At 56.5% G+C, this 16,414-nt stretch overlaps 1 protein-coding gene across 3 annotated transcripts; it reads left to right on the top strand.

The window, feature by feature from the left end:
- Window positions 1-2,513: 2,513 nt before the first annotated feature.
- On the top strand, window positions 2,514-11,752 carry NFATC4 (nuclear factor of activated T cells 4). Of its 3 annotated transcripts, none has more exons than XM_042989470.1 (10): window positions 2,518-2,824; window positions 3,925-5,020; window positions 6,435-6,597; window positions 7,185-7,384; window positions 7,715-7,887; window positions 8,350-8,490; window positions 9,392-9,447; window positions 9,725-9,851; window positions 10,044-10,625; window positions 11,376-11,752. In XM_042989470.1, the coding sequence occupies exons 1-10, from the start codon at window positions 2,725-2,727 to the stop codon at window positions 11,441-11,443; spliced, it is 2,706 nt and encodes a 901-aa protein (XP_042845404.1). In that variant the 5' UTR covers window positions 2,518-2,724; the 3' UTR covers window positions 11,444-11,752. The 3 variants fall into 3 exon arrangements, with proteins under 3 accessions (XP_042845406.1, XP_042845404.1, XP_042845405.1); XM_042989471.1 differs by lacking the exon at window positions 2,518-2,824 and adding an exon at window positions 3,101-3,541; XM_042989472.1 differs by lacking the exon at window positions 10,044-10,625 and having other exon boundaries at window positions 2,514-2,824.
- The last annotated feature ends 4,662 nt before the right edge of the window (window positions 11,753-16,414 follow it).

A 16,414-nucleotide genomic window follows, 5' to 3' on the forward strand; every position in this document is an offset into this window, starting at 1 on the left:
GGTTTACTATATAGTTTTCTACGGCTTGAGTCATTACAAGGAGAATGCATCTGTGATTAAAAAAATAATAACGTCCACCTCCAAGGCCGTTCAATCAAGGTTGTGAAAGTGCAGAGCACTAGGCAAAGCGTTCCACTAACACAAGGTGAAAGAGAGCCGAACGGCGCTCAGGTTTGCCCGCTAGGGGGCAGCGGAGCGAGGACAAAGGTTAGGCGCGCGAGAAACCTGGGACTGCCGGAGCGAGGGAGGCTGGGTCTTTATGGGCGCCGGGGAGCAGAAGTGTACAGCAACCTAAACCTACAAATACTCGCTCTTCCCCAGGCGGGACGTTGCAGAAGTCATAAATTCCATCCCTCTGCTGTAGCCCAGGCAGATCGGAGGGTTTTCAGAATCTAGGGGATGCCCCGCTCCACTTCCCCCAGAGAAGCTTGGCACTATGAACAGTCTTCAGGCTCGCTCGTACTACTTCTGCTCTCAACAACTCTCCTCTCTGTTCACCGCCCTGCCCCCCCCCCCGCCCGACACCCGCAGAGGGGAAATTGAGTCACTGGAAGGCGAGGCCAGAGTCGCGGGGGGAATGTGCGCCGACGCCAGCCTCGAGCGCCTTCCAGATGCTTGGAGGAGGGGAAGAGTTCTCCAGGAAAATATACAAAGGGGGGTGAGAGGGGGAGGTGGCTGGCTGGGCAGGAGCTGAGCCAGACACATGGAGAAACGCTGCCCAGGATCAAAGGAAATATGACATTTGAAAAGAATGTGCGCGTCTGCGTGTGTAGCAGAGGGGTGGGGGGCGCGGGGGCGACGTGTGGGGAAGCAGGGGCTGGGTTGGGGTCTCTTCCCCTGCCCTTCTAGCCTCTGCTTCCCTCCTCTCTCTGCAGCCCCCTCGGGTGGAAGCTGGTCGCGCGAGTCTCAGGGTGTTCCTCGCTCTCCCTCCCTGTAGGTCTCTCCTTCCTTTATTTCCGAGATGAAGCTGGAAGGGAAATGTAATTTGAGGAGACCAACCAAAGGGGGAGAAAAAAAAAAAAAAAAAAAGAAAGAAAAAGAAAAATCAAACCAGGCCGCCTCCCTGCTCGGCCTCGGAACATTCTTCTCTCCCCGCCGGCCCAGCCTCTTATCCCCGCCCCTCCAGCGTCGCGGTCCTGGGCTCGGAGCCGGAGCAGCTCCGCACGTCACTGGGGTCCCCGGGGGCTGGGGGGGGGGGGTCCCCAGGGCGGGCCAGCGGGAGGACGGGAGGGAAGGGAGGGGAGCCGCCTGCGCCGCTGCGGAGCTCCGGCCCGCCGGGCCAGCCCTCCCCTCTTCCCCAGCCCCGCAGAGCCTGTTTCTCATTAGAGTAACGGGCGCGGTCCCCGCCCGGCTCCCGAGTGTTTGTAAACGTCTGACCCGAGGGGCGTCGCTTAACCCTTTAGGTGCGGGGCTGGGGCGCCGCTGAGGGCGCAGCCCTGAGCTGGAGGGATTTAGATGAAAAATCGCTGCGGCCTGTTAGAGAACTTTGAAGTACACATTCTTGCTTGGGGGTCGGGGGCGGGGATGGCCCCCTGGCCAGGTACCCTGGCCGCCTTCTGAATCAAGAATCTCTGATCTAACTCCCTCTCACCCAACCAGGCCCCACCATACCTGCCCTTCCTTGAAACTCCAGTCCGAGTCTTCCTTCCTCCCCCCCGCCCAGGTGACAGGTGTCCAACCCCGGGGCCCACAAGGTCGCCCGGCTCTGGGCTCCTAGAAAATCTGGCCAGGATTTTCAGGCGGGCCGGAGCGGGATGCCACCGGATCCGAGATTCATTCCAGACTGCATTTCTAGGGAGGAGGGAGCCGACTTCCCGCGGAGGCTAATTAATGGCCCCTCTGGGTGGCTGGGACAAGGGCAGCGGTAAAGTCCGGCCTGGATCACCGCCCGTCAGAGGCTGTGGACCTTTGAACAGTTCCCCAAGACGGCTAAAAGTTCTTCACCTTTGAGGGTTGGGCAGAGACGGTAGCTGGAAGGGCTGACTCTGCAGGGCAAAGGCTTCCAGGCAGGGCGGCCTCAGACGATGGAAGACCTTTTCCTTTTCAGAGCAGGCTGTAGCCGCTCTGCACCCCAGAGCCCGCTGGGCCCGAAGGCTTGGAGGCAAAGGAGAGAGGAGGTGTCCTTGCTTGAGAGTTGCTGGCTGCAGAACTCTTCAGAACTTAAGAAAGGGTCTGCCTGGGCTCTCTACACGGTGGACCCAGGATATGGCCCCTTTAAGACTCTCGGACCCGGAGCCCCAACTTAGACTAACAAGAGGGTGGTGGTGGTGGAAATGCTCCCGGAGGGATATGATTGTCTCCAATGCGGGCCTGTAGGCTTCAGTGAGGTCGCACCAAGCCTGAGGGACCGTTTTCCAATTAAGTTTTGTTCCTTTTTTTTTTTTTTTTTTTTTTTGAGGGGGAGGGACTGGAGAGAGGACAGAGGGAGGGAGGGTGGGGGAGGACGAGGGGCGCGTGGTTTTCTCATCTCATCCCTGGAGGAGGGGCTGGAGCATCCCGGGCAGCCAATCAGGGACAGGCTGGGGGGGCGCTTTGAAGAAGTTTGGGGGAAAAAAGTTTGGAAAAGTTTCTATAATAACGAGGGGGCGTCCGGAGGGAGGAGGCAGCGGCAGAGGAGGGGGCGTCACGGAGAAGGGGAGGGAGGGAGCCACGGGTGAAGATACGGCAGCCTCCTGAGCTCCCCCCTCCCACCCAGACCAGGACCTGGGGGCTCTGGCCGGCTCCATGGGGGCAGCGAGCTGCGAGGATGAGGAGCTGGAATTTAAGCTGGTGTTCGGGGAGGAAAAGGAGACCCCCCCGCTGGGCGCGGGGGGGTCGGGGGAAGGTTAGTGCGGGGCTGGGAAGTGGTCTTGGGGTCAGGAAAGGAAGGGCCCGGAGATCCCGAGACTGGGGATTTTAGGGCAGCGAGCCTGGGGTGGAGGATGAGGGGCTCAGAGGTGGGGGGAAGTCACAGAGGCTCTGGGGTCTGCGGAGGTGAGGCTGGGGGCCGGGCACCACTTTCTCCTTTTTAGGTCGTGACTGGGGTGGGGGTGGGGGTGCCGTTGGCCGCGCGCCGCCTCTCGGCTGGGCCGTCTGTCACCGGGCTGGGGGGCGGGCGGGAACAGCGGCCCCGGGAGCCCCGGGCGCTGCCAGGGGAAGGGGAAGGGGGCCCCGGAGCGTGTCCCTCGCGGTCCCGGCCCTAGGCCGGCGGACCCGACGCCGGGGGCTGGGGGAGCTCTCCGGGCCCGCCAGGGCGCCCCTCCCCTCCCCCTCCCCCGCCGGCCGCAATGAGAGGCAGATGGCGGGGACCTGAGCCGGGGGCGGCGGCCGCCGCTCTCACGGAATTCGCGCTGCCCGCGGCCCCCTCCCCCGGGCCGGGCCCGGCACGCAGCATCCCCTCGGCTGTACCCCCGCCCCCAGATGGGGGGAGCGAGGGAGGAGCCACCTCCCCTCGTTGCCACAGCCCTGGAGCCCCCCTCCCTTGGCCACTGTTGCGATGGCAACTGGGGCTCCTGCCAGCACCGTTTGGGGGTTTGGGAGCCGCTGCTAATTGGGTTCATGTGTGAGTCGCCCCCAGCCCAGCCCTGCGCTTCCCTAAACACGCCTCCAGGCCCAAATCCAGCTCCTCTCGAGTCGCCTTCCTCACCTTAAGACCCGCCCCGTCTGGTACCCCTGGTTCCAGGGCCAGGGGCTCAGGTTATCCCAGTGGGCAAAGGCCTGGGACGTCTGGATCTATGCACTCCACCTTCTGAGGTCCAACTTTGCCTTTGTCTTCGTGGCTCTGAAGGGCATCTCAGGACCCAGCCCCCTTATACTGAGGAGGGGGTGGCATACGGGGCGTGGAGGGCTGGCCACTCGAGGAACCCAGACATCTCACCTGCTTCTCTTTGTCCCCATCTCCTGTGGCATCCCTCTCTCTGTTCCCCTCCCTTCCCATTTCGACAGAACTGGACTCAGAGGACGCCCCGCCATGCTGCCGTCTGGCCCTGGGGGAGCCCCCTCCCTATGGCGCTGCCCCTATTGGCATTCCTCGGCCTCCACCCCCTCGGCCTGGCATGCATTCGCCACCACCCCGCCCGGCCCCCTCACCTGGCACTTGGGAGAGCCAGCCCGCCCGGTCAGTGAGGCTGGGGGGGCCGGGAGGGGCTTCCGGGGGGGTTGGGGGAGGCCGTGTTCTTGAGTGCCCTAGCATCCGCATCACCTCCATCTCTCCCACGCCCGACCCGCCGGCCACGCTGGAGGACAACCCTGATGCCTGGGGGGACGGCTCCCCCAGGGATTACCCGCCACCAGAAGGCTTTGGGGGCTACCGAGAGACCGGGGGCCAGGGCGGGGGTCCCTTCTTCAGCCCCAGCCCTGGCAGCAGCAGCCTGTCCTCGTGGAGCTTCTTCTCCGACGCTTCAGACGAGGCAGCCCTGTATGCGGCCTGCGACGAGGTGGAGTCTGAGCTAAATGAGGCGGCCTCCCGCTTTGGCCTGGGCTCCCCCCTGCCCTCGCCTAGGGCCTCCCCTAGGCCGTGGACCCCCGACGATCCCTGGAACCTGTATGGTCCGAGCCCCGGAGGTCGGGGGCCAGAGGATAGCTGGCTACTCCTCAGCGCTCCTGGGCCCACCCCAGCCTCCCCGCGGCCCGCCTCTCCCTGTGGCAAGCGGCGCTATTCCAGCTCTGGGACCCCGTCTTCGGCCTCCCCAGCTCTGTCCCGCCGTGGCAGCCTGGGGGAGGAGGGGCCCGAGCCACCTCCACCACCCCCATTGCCTCTGGCCCGTGACCCTGGCTCCCCTGGCCCTTTTGACTACGTGGGAGCCCTACCCGCGGAGAGCATCCCGCAGAAGACCCGGCGGACCTCCAGCGAGCAGGCAGTGGCTCTGCCTCGGCCTGAGGAGCCTGCCCCGTGCAATGGGAAGCTGCAGTCAGGAGCAGAGGAGGCCGTGGCTCCCCCCGGGGGTCCTCGGAAGGAGGTGGCGGGCATGGACTACCTGGCAGTGCCCTCCCCACTGGCTTGGTCCAAGGCCCGGATTGGGGGACACAGCCCCATCTTCAGGTGAGGATTGTGCCTAGCACCGCCTGTGTCTCCAGCCATCTCACTTAGAGCAGGAGGGTGATGGGATGGGTTTGAAGAAAGGTCCTAGTTCTGTGCCCCTTGGCATTTCAGAAGAGAATCTGCAACCAGCTTGGCTGCTGCCATCTACCCAGTTTTGGAGAACATTAAAAAACAAAACAAAACAAAAACCCCACCCCCTCCAGACAGATAATTTACAAAAGGACAATCACTCCCTGGGGACCAATAAGGAAAAACCTCTCCCCCACCCCCACCAAGAGGACCACTTAGGTAAAGAAGGAGCATCTCTAGGGTGTTCCCCACCCTTAGCTCTATGCTGGCACTGGCTGGGCATGGAACCTGGCTGGATTTCTGCCCTACACCCGGTAGCAGGGAGTCTCCCTTCTCTTAATTTCTAGGGCCCTGACTTACTGATTAAAAGTGTAGCTGCTAATTTGAATAAAATAGCTTGCAAGTCAAGGAATTCATACTGAAACAAGCAGTTCTTGAAGTTCTTCCACCCCTTTCACTCAAGAACCCTGGACATTTCAATAATCCTAAATCTTGGGATGTCAGATTGAGTTGGCTCTACCCAGAAAAGTTTCCTGGGGAAAGAAACCTTTACACCTGCTCCCATGGGTGTAACCCTGCAGGGCAGGGTTTCACTTCCGCAGCATGGTTGATATTTTGAGCAGGATGATGGTTGTATGGGGCTGTGGTGGGCGCTGTAGGATAGTTTAGCAACATCCCTGGCCTCTACTTTCTGGATGGTACCCTCTCCCCTAGTTTCGACTACTCAGAGTGTCTCCAGACAATGCCAGCCACCACCTGGGGGGTGGGGGTGGTATCTTTGAGTTCAGGACAGGAAAGTTGCCCATCTGTAACCCCCAGCTTTATGGAACTGACCTGTCCAGCCCCAACTAGTGGAGAGGGTGCTGGCTTGGAAACAATCCTGGCTTCTGTCAGTCACTGGCTTGCTTGGCTTGCTGGATTCTACTCCCTGGGCCTCAGTTTCTTTATCTGAAAAACAAAGGGGTAACCTCTGAGGACTTTTCTGGCCTGAAGTATTTCTTTACTTGACTCTTCCCATCCAGGTCTGGGGATTAGGATTAGGTCTAGGTTCACCTCTGCCTCCCCATGAAGGAACCCTCGCCACCCCAAACCCTGTGCTCAGAACTGGAAAGAAAGGAGTCTCAAGCCTTGTGTCATCTTCCACACCCTCATCTCAAGGGGCTCTGAGAGGGCTGTCTCCTATCTCCCCTTGCTTTGGGGCTGGTGGACTGTTTTATTTCTGCTGTGACTTCCTTTCTCCCACACTCACACCCCCTCCTCCCTCACATCCCAGGGAGCTGGGCCCAGCGCTGCTCCGACTGAGGTCTGAGACTGCATATGATCAGTGCTTTTCTCTCCTACCCAGGACCTCTGCCTTACCCCCGCTGGATTGGCCTCTGCCCAGCCAGTATGAGCAGCTGGAGCTGAGGATTGAGGTGCAGCCTAGAGCCCACCACCGGGCCCATTACGAGACTGAGGGCAGCCGAGGGGCTGTTAAAGCTGCCCCTGGTGGTCACCCTGTAGTCAAGGTAAGGGGCAGAGGGCAGTCCTGATAGCCTTTCTCTTCTCCAGTCCCAGATCCCTGCAGATGGGCTCCAGCTGTGCAGACCCATGGCACTGCCCTTTCCCACACTCCCTCTCAGCAATGACCCTGCAGGCAGCCTGGGGGAGGGGCTGGAGTTAAGGGAGGAAGGGTGCACTTCCAGGACCCGGATATACTCTCTCCTTCTCTGTCCCTCCACCCCCGCTCCACTCTTCCCATGGGACACCCGCCTCATGTCTACTCTGGAAAATGGTAGCCTGCCAGATATGGGGGAGGGGTTAGGCTGAGGCCAAAGTTCACTGGGAGTTAGGTTGTCTGTTGAGTTGGGCCAGTCTCTCTTGGAAGATTTCCCCCTTTGCCCAGCTCAGTTTGGGCCTTATTCCAAGAGTAACACTGTAAACTCCAGGCCACGTTTTCTCCACAGCTGGTGCCCAATTCCCCCTGGGAATCCCTTTCAGGATATCCTTTATCTTTCACCATCCTCATCCCCTGGTGGACTGAAAGCCCAGGGATGGATGAAGGATGAGACAGTGGGGGTTTCAGTTGGGTGGCCTCTCTCTTTCCGTCTGCCAGCTCCTAGGCTACAGTGAGAAGCCACTGACCCTACAGATGTTCATTGGCACTGCAGATGAAAGGAACCTGCGGCCTCATGCCTTCTATCAGGTGCACCGTATCACAGGCAAGATGGTGGCCACAGCTAGCTATGAAGCTGTAGTCAGTGGTACCAAAGTGTTGGAGATGACCCTGCTTCCTGAGAACAACATGGCAGCCAAGTAGGTCCCCACTTCACTTCCCCTCAGTCTTCAGGCTTTAGGACCAGCCTTTTCCATGAGGTCTAAGCTAGGCCCACTCTTCCTCTTCCCAGAAGAGCTAGCTGGACATCACCTCTAGGAACAGGTTCCAGGCCTTCTCATGATCTAGAAGAGGACTTGGGGCCTAGGGAGCACCTTGGAGAGACCACCTGTGATTAGAAAATACCCCCCCTAGGTTCCCAGAGAAAGTCATTCAGGGCTTTGGATGAAGCGTGGGGGCTTCCTCCTTACAGGGGCCTCGCCATTTGGCTTCAGCTGGGTGGGGGCTTGCCTTCCATTCTCTGCCTTCAGCATCGACTGTGCTGGAATCCTGAAGCTCCGGAACTCAGACATTGAGCTGCGGAAGGGGGAGACAGACATTGGGCGCAAGAACACACGTGTGCGGCTCGTCTTCCGGGTGCACGTGCCCCAGGGCAGCGGGAAGGTCGTCTCAGTGCAGACAGCATCAGTGCCCATTGAGTGCTGTGAGCAAAGAGGCCCTGTGCCGTCTCTATGTCTCTTGCCACTCCCTGTTTGCGTGTATGTCTGGCTTTCCATCTCCTCTGCATAGTGTCTTGTGTCCTGTCCTAGGTAGCCCTATAAAGGACTCAGCGCTTATTTCTATTATGGAGGGGTTGGGGGCAGTGTTCTAATTTGTCCCTGCCACAGACTCTGTCTCTGGGCTGGACTGTCTCTGGCCTGTCCTCCATCTGTCTCTGGGTGGCCCTGTGTACTTGTTTGGGTAACTCTGCCCTTAGGTGACGCTGTTCATCTCTGTCTCTGCCCAAGCTCCTCACCTGGTGTGTGTGACCCCAGGGATACTGTTGATTTACTTGTATGTCTGCTACCGAGGAGGACTCCTCCAGGGTCCTGTGGCAGTTATTCCAAGAAGGGTGGGGTCCTCTTGGACTCAGCCCAGCCAGCCTCCTTCCTGCACTGCTCTGCAGCCCAGCGCTCGGCCCAGGAGCTGCCCCAGGTAGAGGCCTACAGCCCCAGTGCCTGTTCTGTGAGAGGAGGAGAGGAACTAGTGCTCACTGGCTCCAACTTCCTGCCAGACTCCAAGGTGGTGTTCATCGAGAGGGGCCCTGGTGAGCACTCATGGGGGCGGGGGGCAGGCAGGAAGAGTTTGGAACGGGCAAGTGAGAGATCTCTGGCACTGTCATTAAACTAGCAAGTTGAACCTCAGTTTCCTTATCTGTGAAAGGGAACAGATGGACTGCCCTTCCTATTGTCCTGTCTGCTTCCCATGGGGAGATGGGTGTGACAGCAATCTGAAATGCTCAAGATGATGAACAGATGTGAGAAATCACATTCATTTTATTAAAGAGGAGTCAGCTTTGACACAGTTTACTCCCATGTAGATAGTCCATAGAGGAGAGAGGAAGAGGGGACTTATATCCTCCCAGACCCCAAGCCCCTCCTGAGTTATGGACCTGGTAGCACAACTGTGATTACAAAGCCTGTGAGGGGCCTCGGGTCAGTTGCGGGGCTGGAGAAGGGGACATTTAGGGGTCCAAGTAAACCCACCAACCTGAGCCCTTTGCCCTCCCCCCACCCCTGCCCACCAAGAACCCCAGCACCTACACTCAAATGGAGCACCCTGGGACCATGTCAGAGAAGGTTCAGAGATTCTGGATCTTGAGATCAGGGTCCCATTGCCTTCCTTCAAGCTAGGACCTTTCTTACTCTTGAACTTCCTCCCAGCACTGTCATGGCAGGGGATGTTTGGAACTGAATGGGAGGGTTCCAGAGTCACCTCTGTCATGAACTCTCTCTGGTTCCCCGGGCTGGCCCTGCCACTTCTCTTGTTTCAGTTTGCTGCCTCTTCCATCCAATTGAGTAAACACGCAGTGGGCTCCCCTGTGAGCCAGGCCTTGTAGGGGCCTTCTGAGTGTGGCCCTGACTCTAGCAGGAGGGGAAGTGGCAGGGGACTGGGCAAGGGGCACGGGCCCTGGAATTGGACTGGAGCTCTCTGTTCCTCCTGCACAGATGGAAAGCTGCAGTGGGAGGAGGAGGCCACAGTGAACCGGTTGCAGAGCAATGAGGTACCAATGTCACCTAGGGCACCCACCCTGGGCGGGTGGTGGGAGAAGTCAGGAAATTCACAGCTATGTCCCTTGCCCATGGGAATGGACTCCAGAAGCTACCTCTTCTTTTCTGGAGGAGGCAGTCTGGTCACTCTGGGAGCAGGTTCATCTCTAGGAAATGAAGTTTGCTGTCTAGCAAATGGAAAAAGCCAGGAGGTGGAGTTTGGGTCCTTGAAAGGGCTATGCCGAGCCAGATCCCCGAGGGCTCCCTGCCTCATCCTGTGTTCTTCCCCAGGTGACGCTGACCCTGACTGTCCCTGAGTACAGCAACAAGCGGGTGTCCCGGCCAGTCCAGGTCTACTTTTATGTCTCCAATGGGCGGAGGAAGCGCAGTCCTACCCAGAGTTTCAAGTTCCTGCCTGGTACGTTCTGGGACAGCGCACGGTGGGGGTGTGGGGATACGGGGAGCTGAGGCAGGGGCAGAGGGATGCGGTGCCCCATCGTGAGGATCCAAGAGACGGATGGAGCCTGGGGACAGAGAAGTGGGCGGAGGCCGTGCAGTGGGGAGACTGCCAGCCCTCTCACCAGTGTGTCCTGCTTTCTCATCTACCCAGTGATCTTCAAGGAGGAGCCTTTACCGGACTCCTCTCTCCGTGGCTTCCCTTCAGCACCTGGCCCCCCCTTTGGCACTGACATGGACTTCTCACCACCCAGGCCCCCATACCCCTCCTATCCCCACGAAGACCCTGCTTATGAAGCTCCTTACCTGTCAGAAGGCTTCAGCTATGGCACACCCCCTCTGTACCCCCAGACGGGGCCCCCACCATCCTACAGACCTGGCCTACGGATGTTCCCTGAGACTGGGGGTACCGCAGGTTGTGCCCGCCCGCCTCCAGTCTCCTTCCTTCCCCGGCCTTTCCCTAGTGACCCCTATGGAGGACGGGGCTCCCCATTTCCCTTGGGGCTGCCGTTCCCTCCTCCAGCCCCCTTTCGACCTCCACTGCCTTCATCCCCACCGCTCGAAGGCCCCTTCCCTCCCCAGAGTGGTGTTCATCCCCCACCTGCTGAGGGATACAATGAGGTAGGGCCGAGCTATGGCCCTGGGGAGGGGGCTCCGGAGCAGGAGAAATCCAGGGGTGGCTACGGCAGCGGCTTCCGAGACAGTGTCCCTATCCAGGGTATCACGCTGGAGGAAGGTGGGTGTGGGGCTGGGGGTTGTGAGTGTGAGTGTGTGCAAGAGATTGCTCTGCATGTTTGCTGAGGGCTGGAGTTTGGCTTCCCAGAGATGGGGCATCCTCGGGCCCTCAGGGCCAATTGGAGGGTCTCAGGAGGCAAGTGTTTGGTGCATGTGGCCACCTAAATCTGGTTAAACTCGGTTCTGAAGGGTGCAGAGAGTTCCTGCCCCAGCCCTTCTCCTGCCTCTGCCCTCTGTCCCAGATCACAGAATTTCCGGGCTAGAAGTACTTTGAAGACCATTCAGCCTAGCTCCCTCAATTGTCAGAGTCACGCACTGAATTTCAGAGTGGGGCAGGGGCTTGCTGAGGTCCCAGTCAGGCACATTTTCCCTTGCCTCAGCGTCCCCCCACACATGGTGACTGTGGTCAGGTTTGGTGATGAGGAGCCTTCATATTTTGCATCTCCTTCCTCCCACTGGCTACACCCACCTCTGGCCCCGATGACAGTGACTGCCCAAACACCGCAGGCCGAGCCAGCAGGAAAGGGCTAAGATGGGGGCCTGGGAGCCTACATGGATGGAATTGAGTGAGATTTGATTGGGGACAGGTATCAAGACACATTGGGGAAACTGAGGCCCTGTGGAAGAGAAGCCAGTGGAGGAGGAGCCTAGAAGCATCCTAGACTGAGGCCTGCCTGGAATGGATTGGGAATTTCTGGAAAAGGTGGGGACCAGTCCCTAGCCCAATCTTTCAACTGCACCTCCTTTACAGTGAGTGAGATCATTGGCCGAGACCTGAGTGGCTTCCCTGCACCTCCTGGAGAAGAGCCTCCTGCCTGAAGCATCACCTGGCAACCCCAGCCCCCCTGCCCAAGCCCTGCCCACTTTCCCTTCATCCTGGGGTGGCAGTTCCAGAAGCTTGGGGCCGATATGGATCCTCTTTCTCCAGCTTTTGCCTCCTCTCCCCTGCCCTTAGCTGAGGTGTGGCCCCTGGGCCTGGTGCTGCCTTGGAGGGGCTAAGATGGGGGTGGGGACCAAGGCTGGGTGTGAGGAAAGACTGGAGTGAAGGCTGTGTCTAGTTGTGTACAGGCCACGGTGCTGGGAGGCTGGGGACAGCTTGATGGATAATAAACTGCTCACTGACTAGTGCTTCAGGCTCCAGAAATCTTTGGACAGAGAGATGGGGCAGCTTACTCTAGCCCTGTATCCCAAAGAGTTTCTCAGTGGAGGGGTGCTGGGGAGGTTTTGAAGGGACTCCAGAGGCTCCCCAGCTGGAGTGAGGTTGGGGGCTTGAGTAGGCCTCTCTTCCCTGGGGATTCAGATTCCTTTAGGAGCTTTGGGATGGGGCCTAGGAATCTGTGTATTTTGAAGTTTCTTTCTCTTACCGCCACTCAGATGATTCAGATTCATAGCCAAGGTCACGAAAACCAGTCTGATCCCTTTTCCCCATTTATAAAGGAGAAATCCCAGGCTCAGAGAGGGAAAAGGGCTTGTCCAAGGTCACACAGCTAATCAACTAACAGGTTGAATGCCAGCCACACTCCTGGCCTCCTGCCCAGCCCACCCTCCCCAACCCACCCTCAGATACCTTTGGGCTTGGGCCTGAGGCCTATCTCCCTCGAGTATGGTTACGGGTGAGGGAGGGCTGGCATGGACCCATCCACACCGGATTCTCCCACCTTTGAGGACTGTGAAGACATTCTGGAAACATCTGTGCTTCAGAGGTAGACTATAGGAAACCATCCACACCGGATTCTCCCACCTTTGAGGACTGTGAAGACGTTCTGGAAACATCTGTGCTTCAGAGGTAGACTATAGGAAACCAAGCAGCTCCCCACAGCTCTGGTCACCACTTGCCCGGGTTCAGGGCATTGTATGATCTCCTGGTCTATCCTGCAGGTACACCCACATGTCCCCACTGACAGGCCGGGGTTGGAAACCTGGTTTGCCCCAGTTAACAGGCCATGGGAGGGACCAAGTCTCCAGTGGGTTGGGGAAAGTCAGACCTTATCTGCCCTGCTCACCTGGAGCCTGGTACACAGTAGGCACTGGGTACCACCAAGCTGAGTTGGAGAGGCCTGGCTGCAGGCGGCCATACTCAAAAGATATTCAGGGAATTCATACTTGGGAAACTTGCCTCACCTAAGGCTGGTGGGGCCTCTCTATGCCCAGTGGGTCCAGACAGGCCTGGCAAGTACCTGTGTGTTCCAGGGCAGGTGTGACAGAAGCTGGGTCTAGATTGGGAGCCCAGGAAATGGGGATAATACCTTCCCCCACCCACCCCTCTCCGTCTGGTTGCTGCTGTGCAATGAATTTCCTTTGTCTTCCTGAATTCAAATTTTTTGTGAACCAAACTGACCTCAAGTGATCAGATCACTGGGCTTTGGCTGCTCTTTTAAAGATACCCTCAGGGTGCCTGGCTAGCTCAGTTGGTAGAGCTTGCAACTCTTGATCTTGGGGTTGTAACTTTGAGCTCCACATTGGGTGTAGAGATTACTTAAAAATAAAATCTTAAAAAAAAAAAAAAAAAGTATCCTCCAGCAGGGGCCAGAGTCATTGCCCTGTAATCTCAATGTCAGGAGGGACCCTGGGGCACATGAGTCACAGGGAGCATTCTTTGGCTCCATCCCCAAGATCTCTGACAAGGGGTAGGTCAGCCTCTGTGAATGGAAAGCTGCAGAAGGCGGGCACTCACTGCCTCCCAAGGCAGACCATTTCATTTTCTGTCAGGGCACTGCTATTCATTCATTGCCACACATTTCTTGAGCAGCTATAACTGCCAGCCAGTGGGTCCTGGAGGACTTCTTAGCCTCAGGGCAACAGTAAGGAAAGAGCTCACTATAAAAATTCAAACAGTTCAACTCTGTAAATATTTCTTATACAGACAGTATATTGGATCTTGTTGTGGGGGAGGACGGTGAGTAGTTTTAATATGGGGTGTAGAAGGAGCAGAGATCAGGGGCATGTCATCCAGTTGTGGGGGTGAGAGGGAACTAACTTCAGGGTGACAGAATTGCCCAGGCTGATTAGGGGAAGGGCAGGTTAGGCAGAGCTACCAGCATGGGAGAGAGACCCTGGAGAGAGGCAAACAAGGAAGGCTAACAGATGGAAGGCTTGGCATTCTTGGAGGAGCAGGAGAGGTTCTGTTTGGTGGGGATGGGGTACAGGTTAAATTCTGGAAGTAGGGGGCTGTGAGGAGGGTTTGGAGAAGGCAGCAGTGGCTAAGTTCTGAGGGCCCTTGTAGCTGTGCCGGGGAATTTAGTTATTTGAGGATGGTGGGAGCTTTCCTACTAGATGGTAGGCCTTAAGCCTGGGGTGATACAATCAATCTGCCATGAAGGTCTTCCTGGGGTTGAGCTGACATCTGCCTCCCTGTGACTTGCTCTGCCAGGGCCTGTTCCGCCTTTTGGGCCCATTCTTTGTAAGCCTAACCCCTCTTCCTACTGGAATCCTGTTGTGAGTCAGCCTCCCAGGGTCACTGTCTCTTCCCAGGATCCCTACAGACATCTAGGTCCCTGAGGCTGGGGTTGAGAGAGAGAGAGAGAGAGAGAGAGAGAGAGGGGAGGAGGCCAGATCTTCAGCTGGTGCCAGAAAAGACTTTCTTGGCCAGGGTTTCTCCAAGTGTGGTCTGAGGATTTCTTGTATTTGAATCACTAGGGAGAGTTTTTTTGTTTTGTTTTGTTTAAAGGTTTTATTTTTAAGTAATCTCTACATCCAATGTGGGCTTCAAACCCACAACCCTGAGATACAGTTGCAAGCTCTGACTTAGCCAGCCAGGTCCCCCTGTTTCGGTTTTTAATATAGATTCCTAGGCAACCCTTGACCTACTCAATTATATTCTTTGGGGCCAGGGCCTAGTATCTGCATTTTAAGGAGTGCCCTAGGTGATTATTCAGCACAAGAATGCTTGAGATCTAGAGTCATTTGTCAATTAAGTGTCACTCCTTCCCACTCCAGACTCTAAAATAGCTCCCTTCTCCCAGATCTTGCCTGGGCTGTCCTGGGTGGAGCCTCACCTGGAAAAGTGTTCTTAAGGGGAGGGGAAGGGCACACACATTCATCACATTGCAACTCATCGCTCTCTATACCTGGCTCCATCTTGCTGTGTAGATAATCTCAGTTGTCTTGAAGGTTGCAAAAAAAAAAAAACAAAAAACAAAAAACTGCAACGCAGGGCACTTCCTCGAAGTTCCAGATGTAGGAAGTGCCAAGGGGTTTGGCTGCTTTTTTTGGGAGCTGGTTTTAGTGGCCTCAGTGTCTGGTTGCTCACTTAGCCAACGGTCCACAAAGTCCTCCAGGGCCCCTGCTCTGTGCTGAGTTCTGTGCTAGGCACATAGGATACGGGAATCACACCGGGGCCTTGCTGTGGAGGAGCAGACAATCCAGGCACTAGAAGCGGACACTTTCCGGCCTGGAAACGGGGGTGAGGTGATTTTATCTGAGCTGTCCAAGAGGCAGAAATGGTACGTTGCTATGGAAACACAGGGACCAGAGCTTGAGAGGGAGGGTCAAAGAACATTTTACAGAGGTGGGTGATTTTGAGCTAGGTCTTCAAGGAGAAGTGAGAGTTTTCTGGATAAACAAGATAGGCATGCGAGAGGGGGTCATGCCTGAGAGTTAAAACATATGAGGTCAAGACCACACTGGGGGGAAGGAATCAGACTTTCGATGCTTTAATAGGTCATGCGAAGGAGTATGGATAATAGGCAGTCTTTTACTCATTTGGTCAGAGGGTCTACAGGCATGAGTGTGGGTGTGTGAGCACATGTGATTTAGGATTTAGAAACTGTTTCGAGAAATAGTGGCAGGGAGACCAGAACAGGTTTTGCAGTAGTTGAGGCAAGAGAAGTCTGGGCTCTATCTACTGCTTAGCTTAGCTAAGCAGGCTCAGCTAGGGTGGGGGGTCAGGGAATAGAAAAGGTCCTGGACTGGGGTCCTAACTCAGCCATCAACTCTCCGTGTAATCTCTAGCACGTCCCTGGCCTAACTGGGCTCTAGCTGCCTCATCTGTACATGTTTATTGACGTCCTTCTCTGTAGCAGCCTCTGTGATAGCTCGTGGGGATAGAACAATGAGTGAGACAAACACAGTTCCTTCTCTCACAGAACTCAAAGTTTATGATAAGCAGTTACAGAACATAGTGTAATGATGGAGAAGTACTGGGGGCTATGGGATCTTTCAGAAAGGTCACTGAACCTGTCCTCTCCCACTGTTTGCGTATCTCTTAGAGTAATGATGGACAACTATATTTTGAGAGCATCTGTTGAATCTGTCCCTTTTAGGGGGGGGAACAAGACATTCCCTGAAAGGAATGGATATTCAGTGATTGCACCCAGGGTCAGGAAATGTGGATTTGTCACTCAGCCCTTGGGTAGAGTGAGAAGGAGCATCTCTTTATGCTTTTCTCTCTTAGACCTCAACTCTGAGAGACCTAGTTAGAGCAGAGTGTGTCCCAGTCGTCTCTACCACAGTGAGGCAGGATCCTGGCAGGGCAGGAAGTCAGGGGCCAAGGTTGGGCAAGATGGAAGCTCTGTGGTAGGTAGTACTACGTTTTATCTTCCTGAGTAATTCCTTTTGGCCCCCTCACCTTTTCTCAAGTTTATTTTGCTTTCTTTCTTCTAACAAAAAAAAATATATATATATATTTTAAATATTTATTTTTGAGAGAGAGAGACAGAGTGCGAGTGGGGGAGGGGCAGAGAGAGAGAGAGGGAGACACAGAATCTGAAGCAGCCTCCAGGCTCTGAGCTGTCAGCACAGAGCCCGACACGGGGCTCGAACTCACAAACCAGAAGATCATGACCTAAGCTG

This window comes from Panthera tigris, chromosome B3 (assembly GCF_018350195.1).
Source record: "Panthera tigris isolate Pti1 chromosome B3, P.tigris_Pti1_mat1.1, whole genome shotgun sequence".
NCBI lineage: Eukaryota > Metazoa > Chordata > Mammalia > Carnivora > Felidae > Panthera > Panthera tigris.

Excerpts from the sequence above, each read along its gene's own strand:
- NFATC4 (XM_042989470.1), top strand. The coding sequence starts at position 2,725 with ATGGGGGCAGCGAGCTGCGAGGATGAGGAGCTGGAATTTAAGCTGGTG. Across the intron at positions 7,385-7,714 it reads GAGAACAACATGGCAGCCAA|CATCGACTGTGCTGGAATCC; the intron begins GTAGGTCCCCAC and ends CTCTGCCTTCAG. Across the intron at positions 7,888-8,349 it reads ATCAGTGCCCATTGAGTGCT|CCCAGCGCTCGGCCCAGGAG; the intron begins GTGAGCAAAGAG and ends ACTGCTCTGCAG.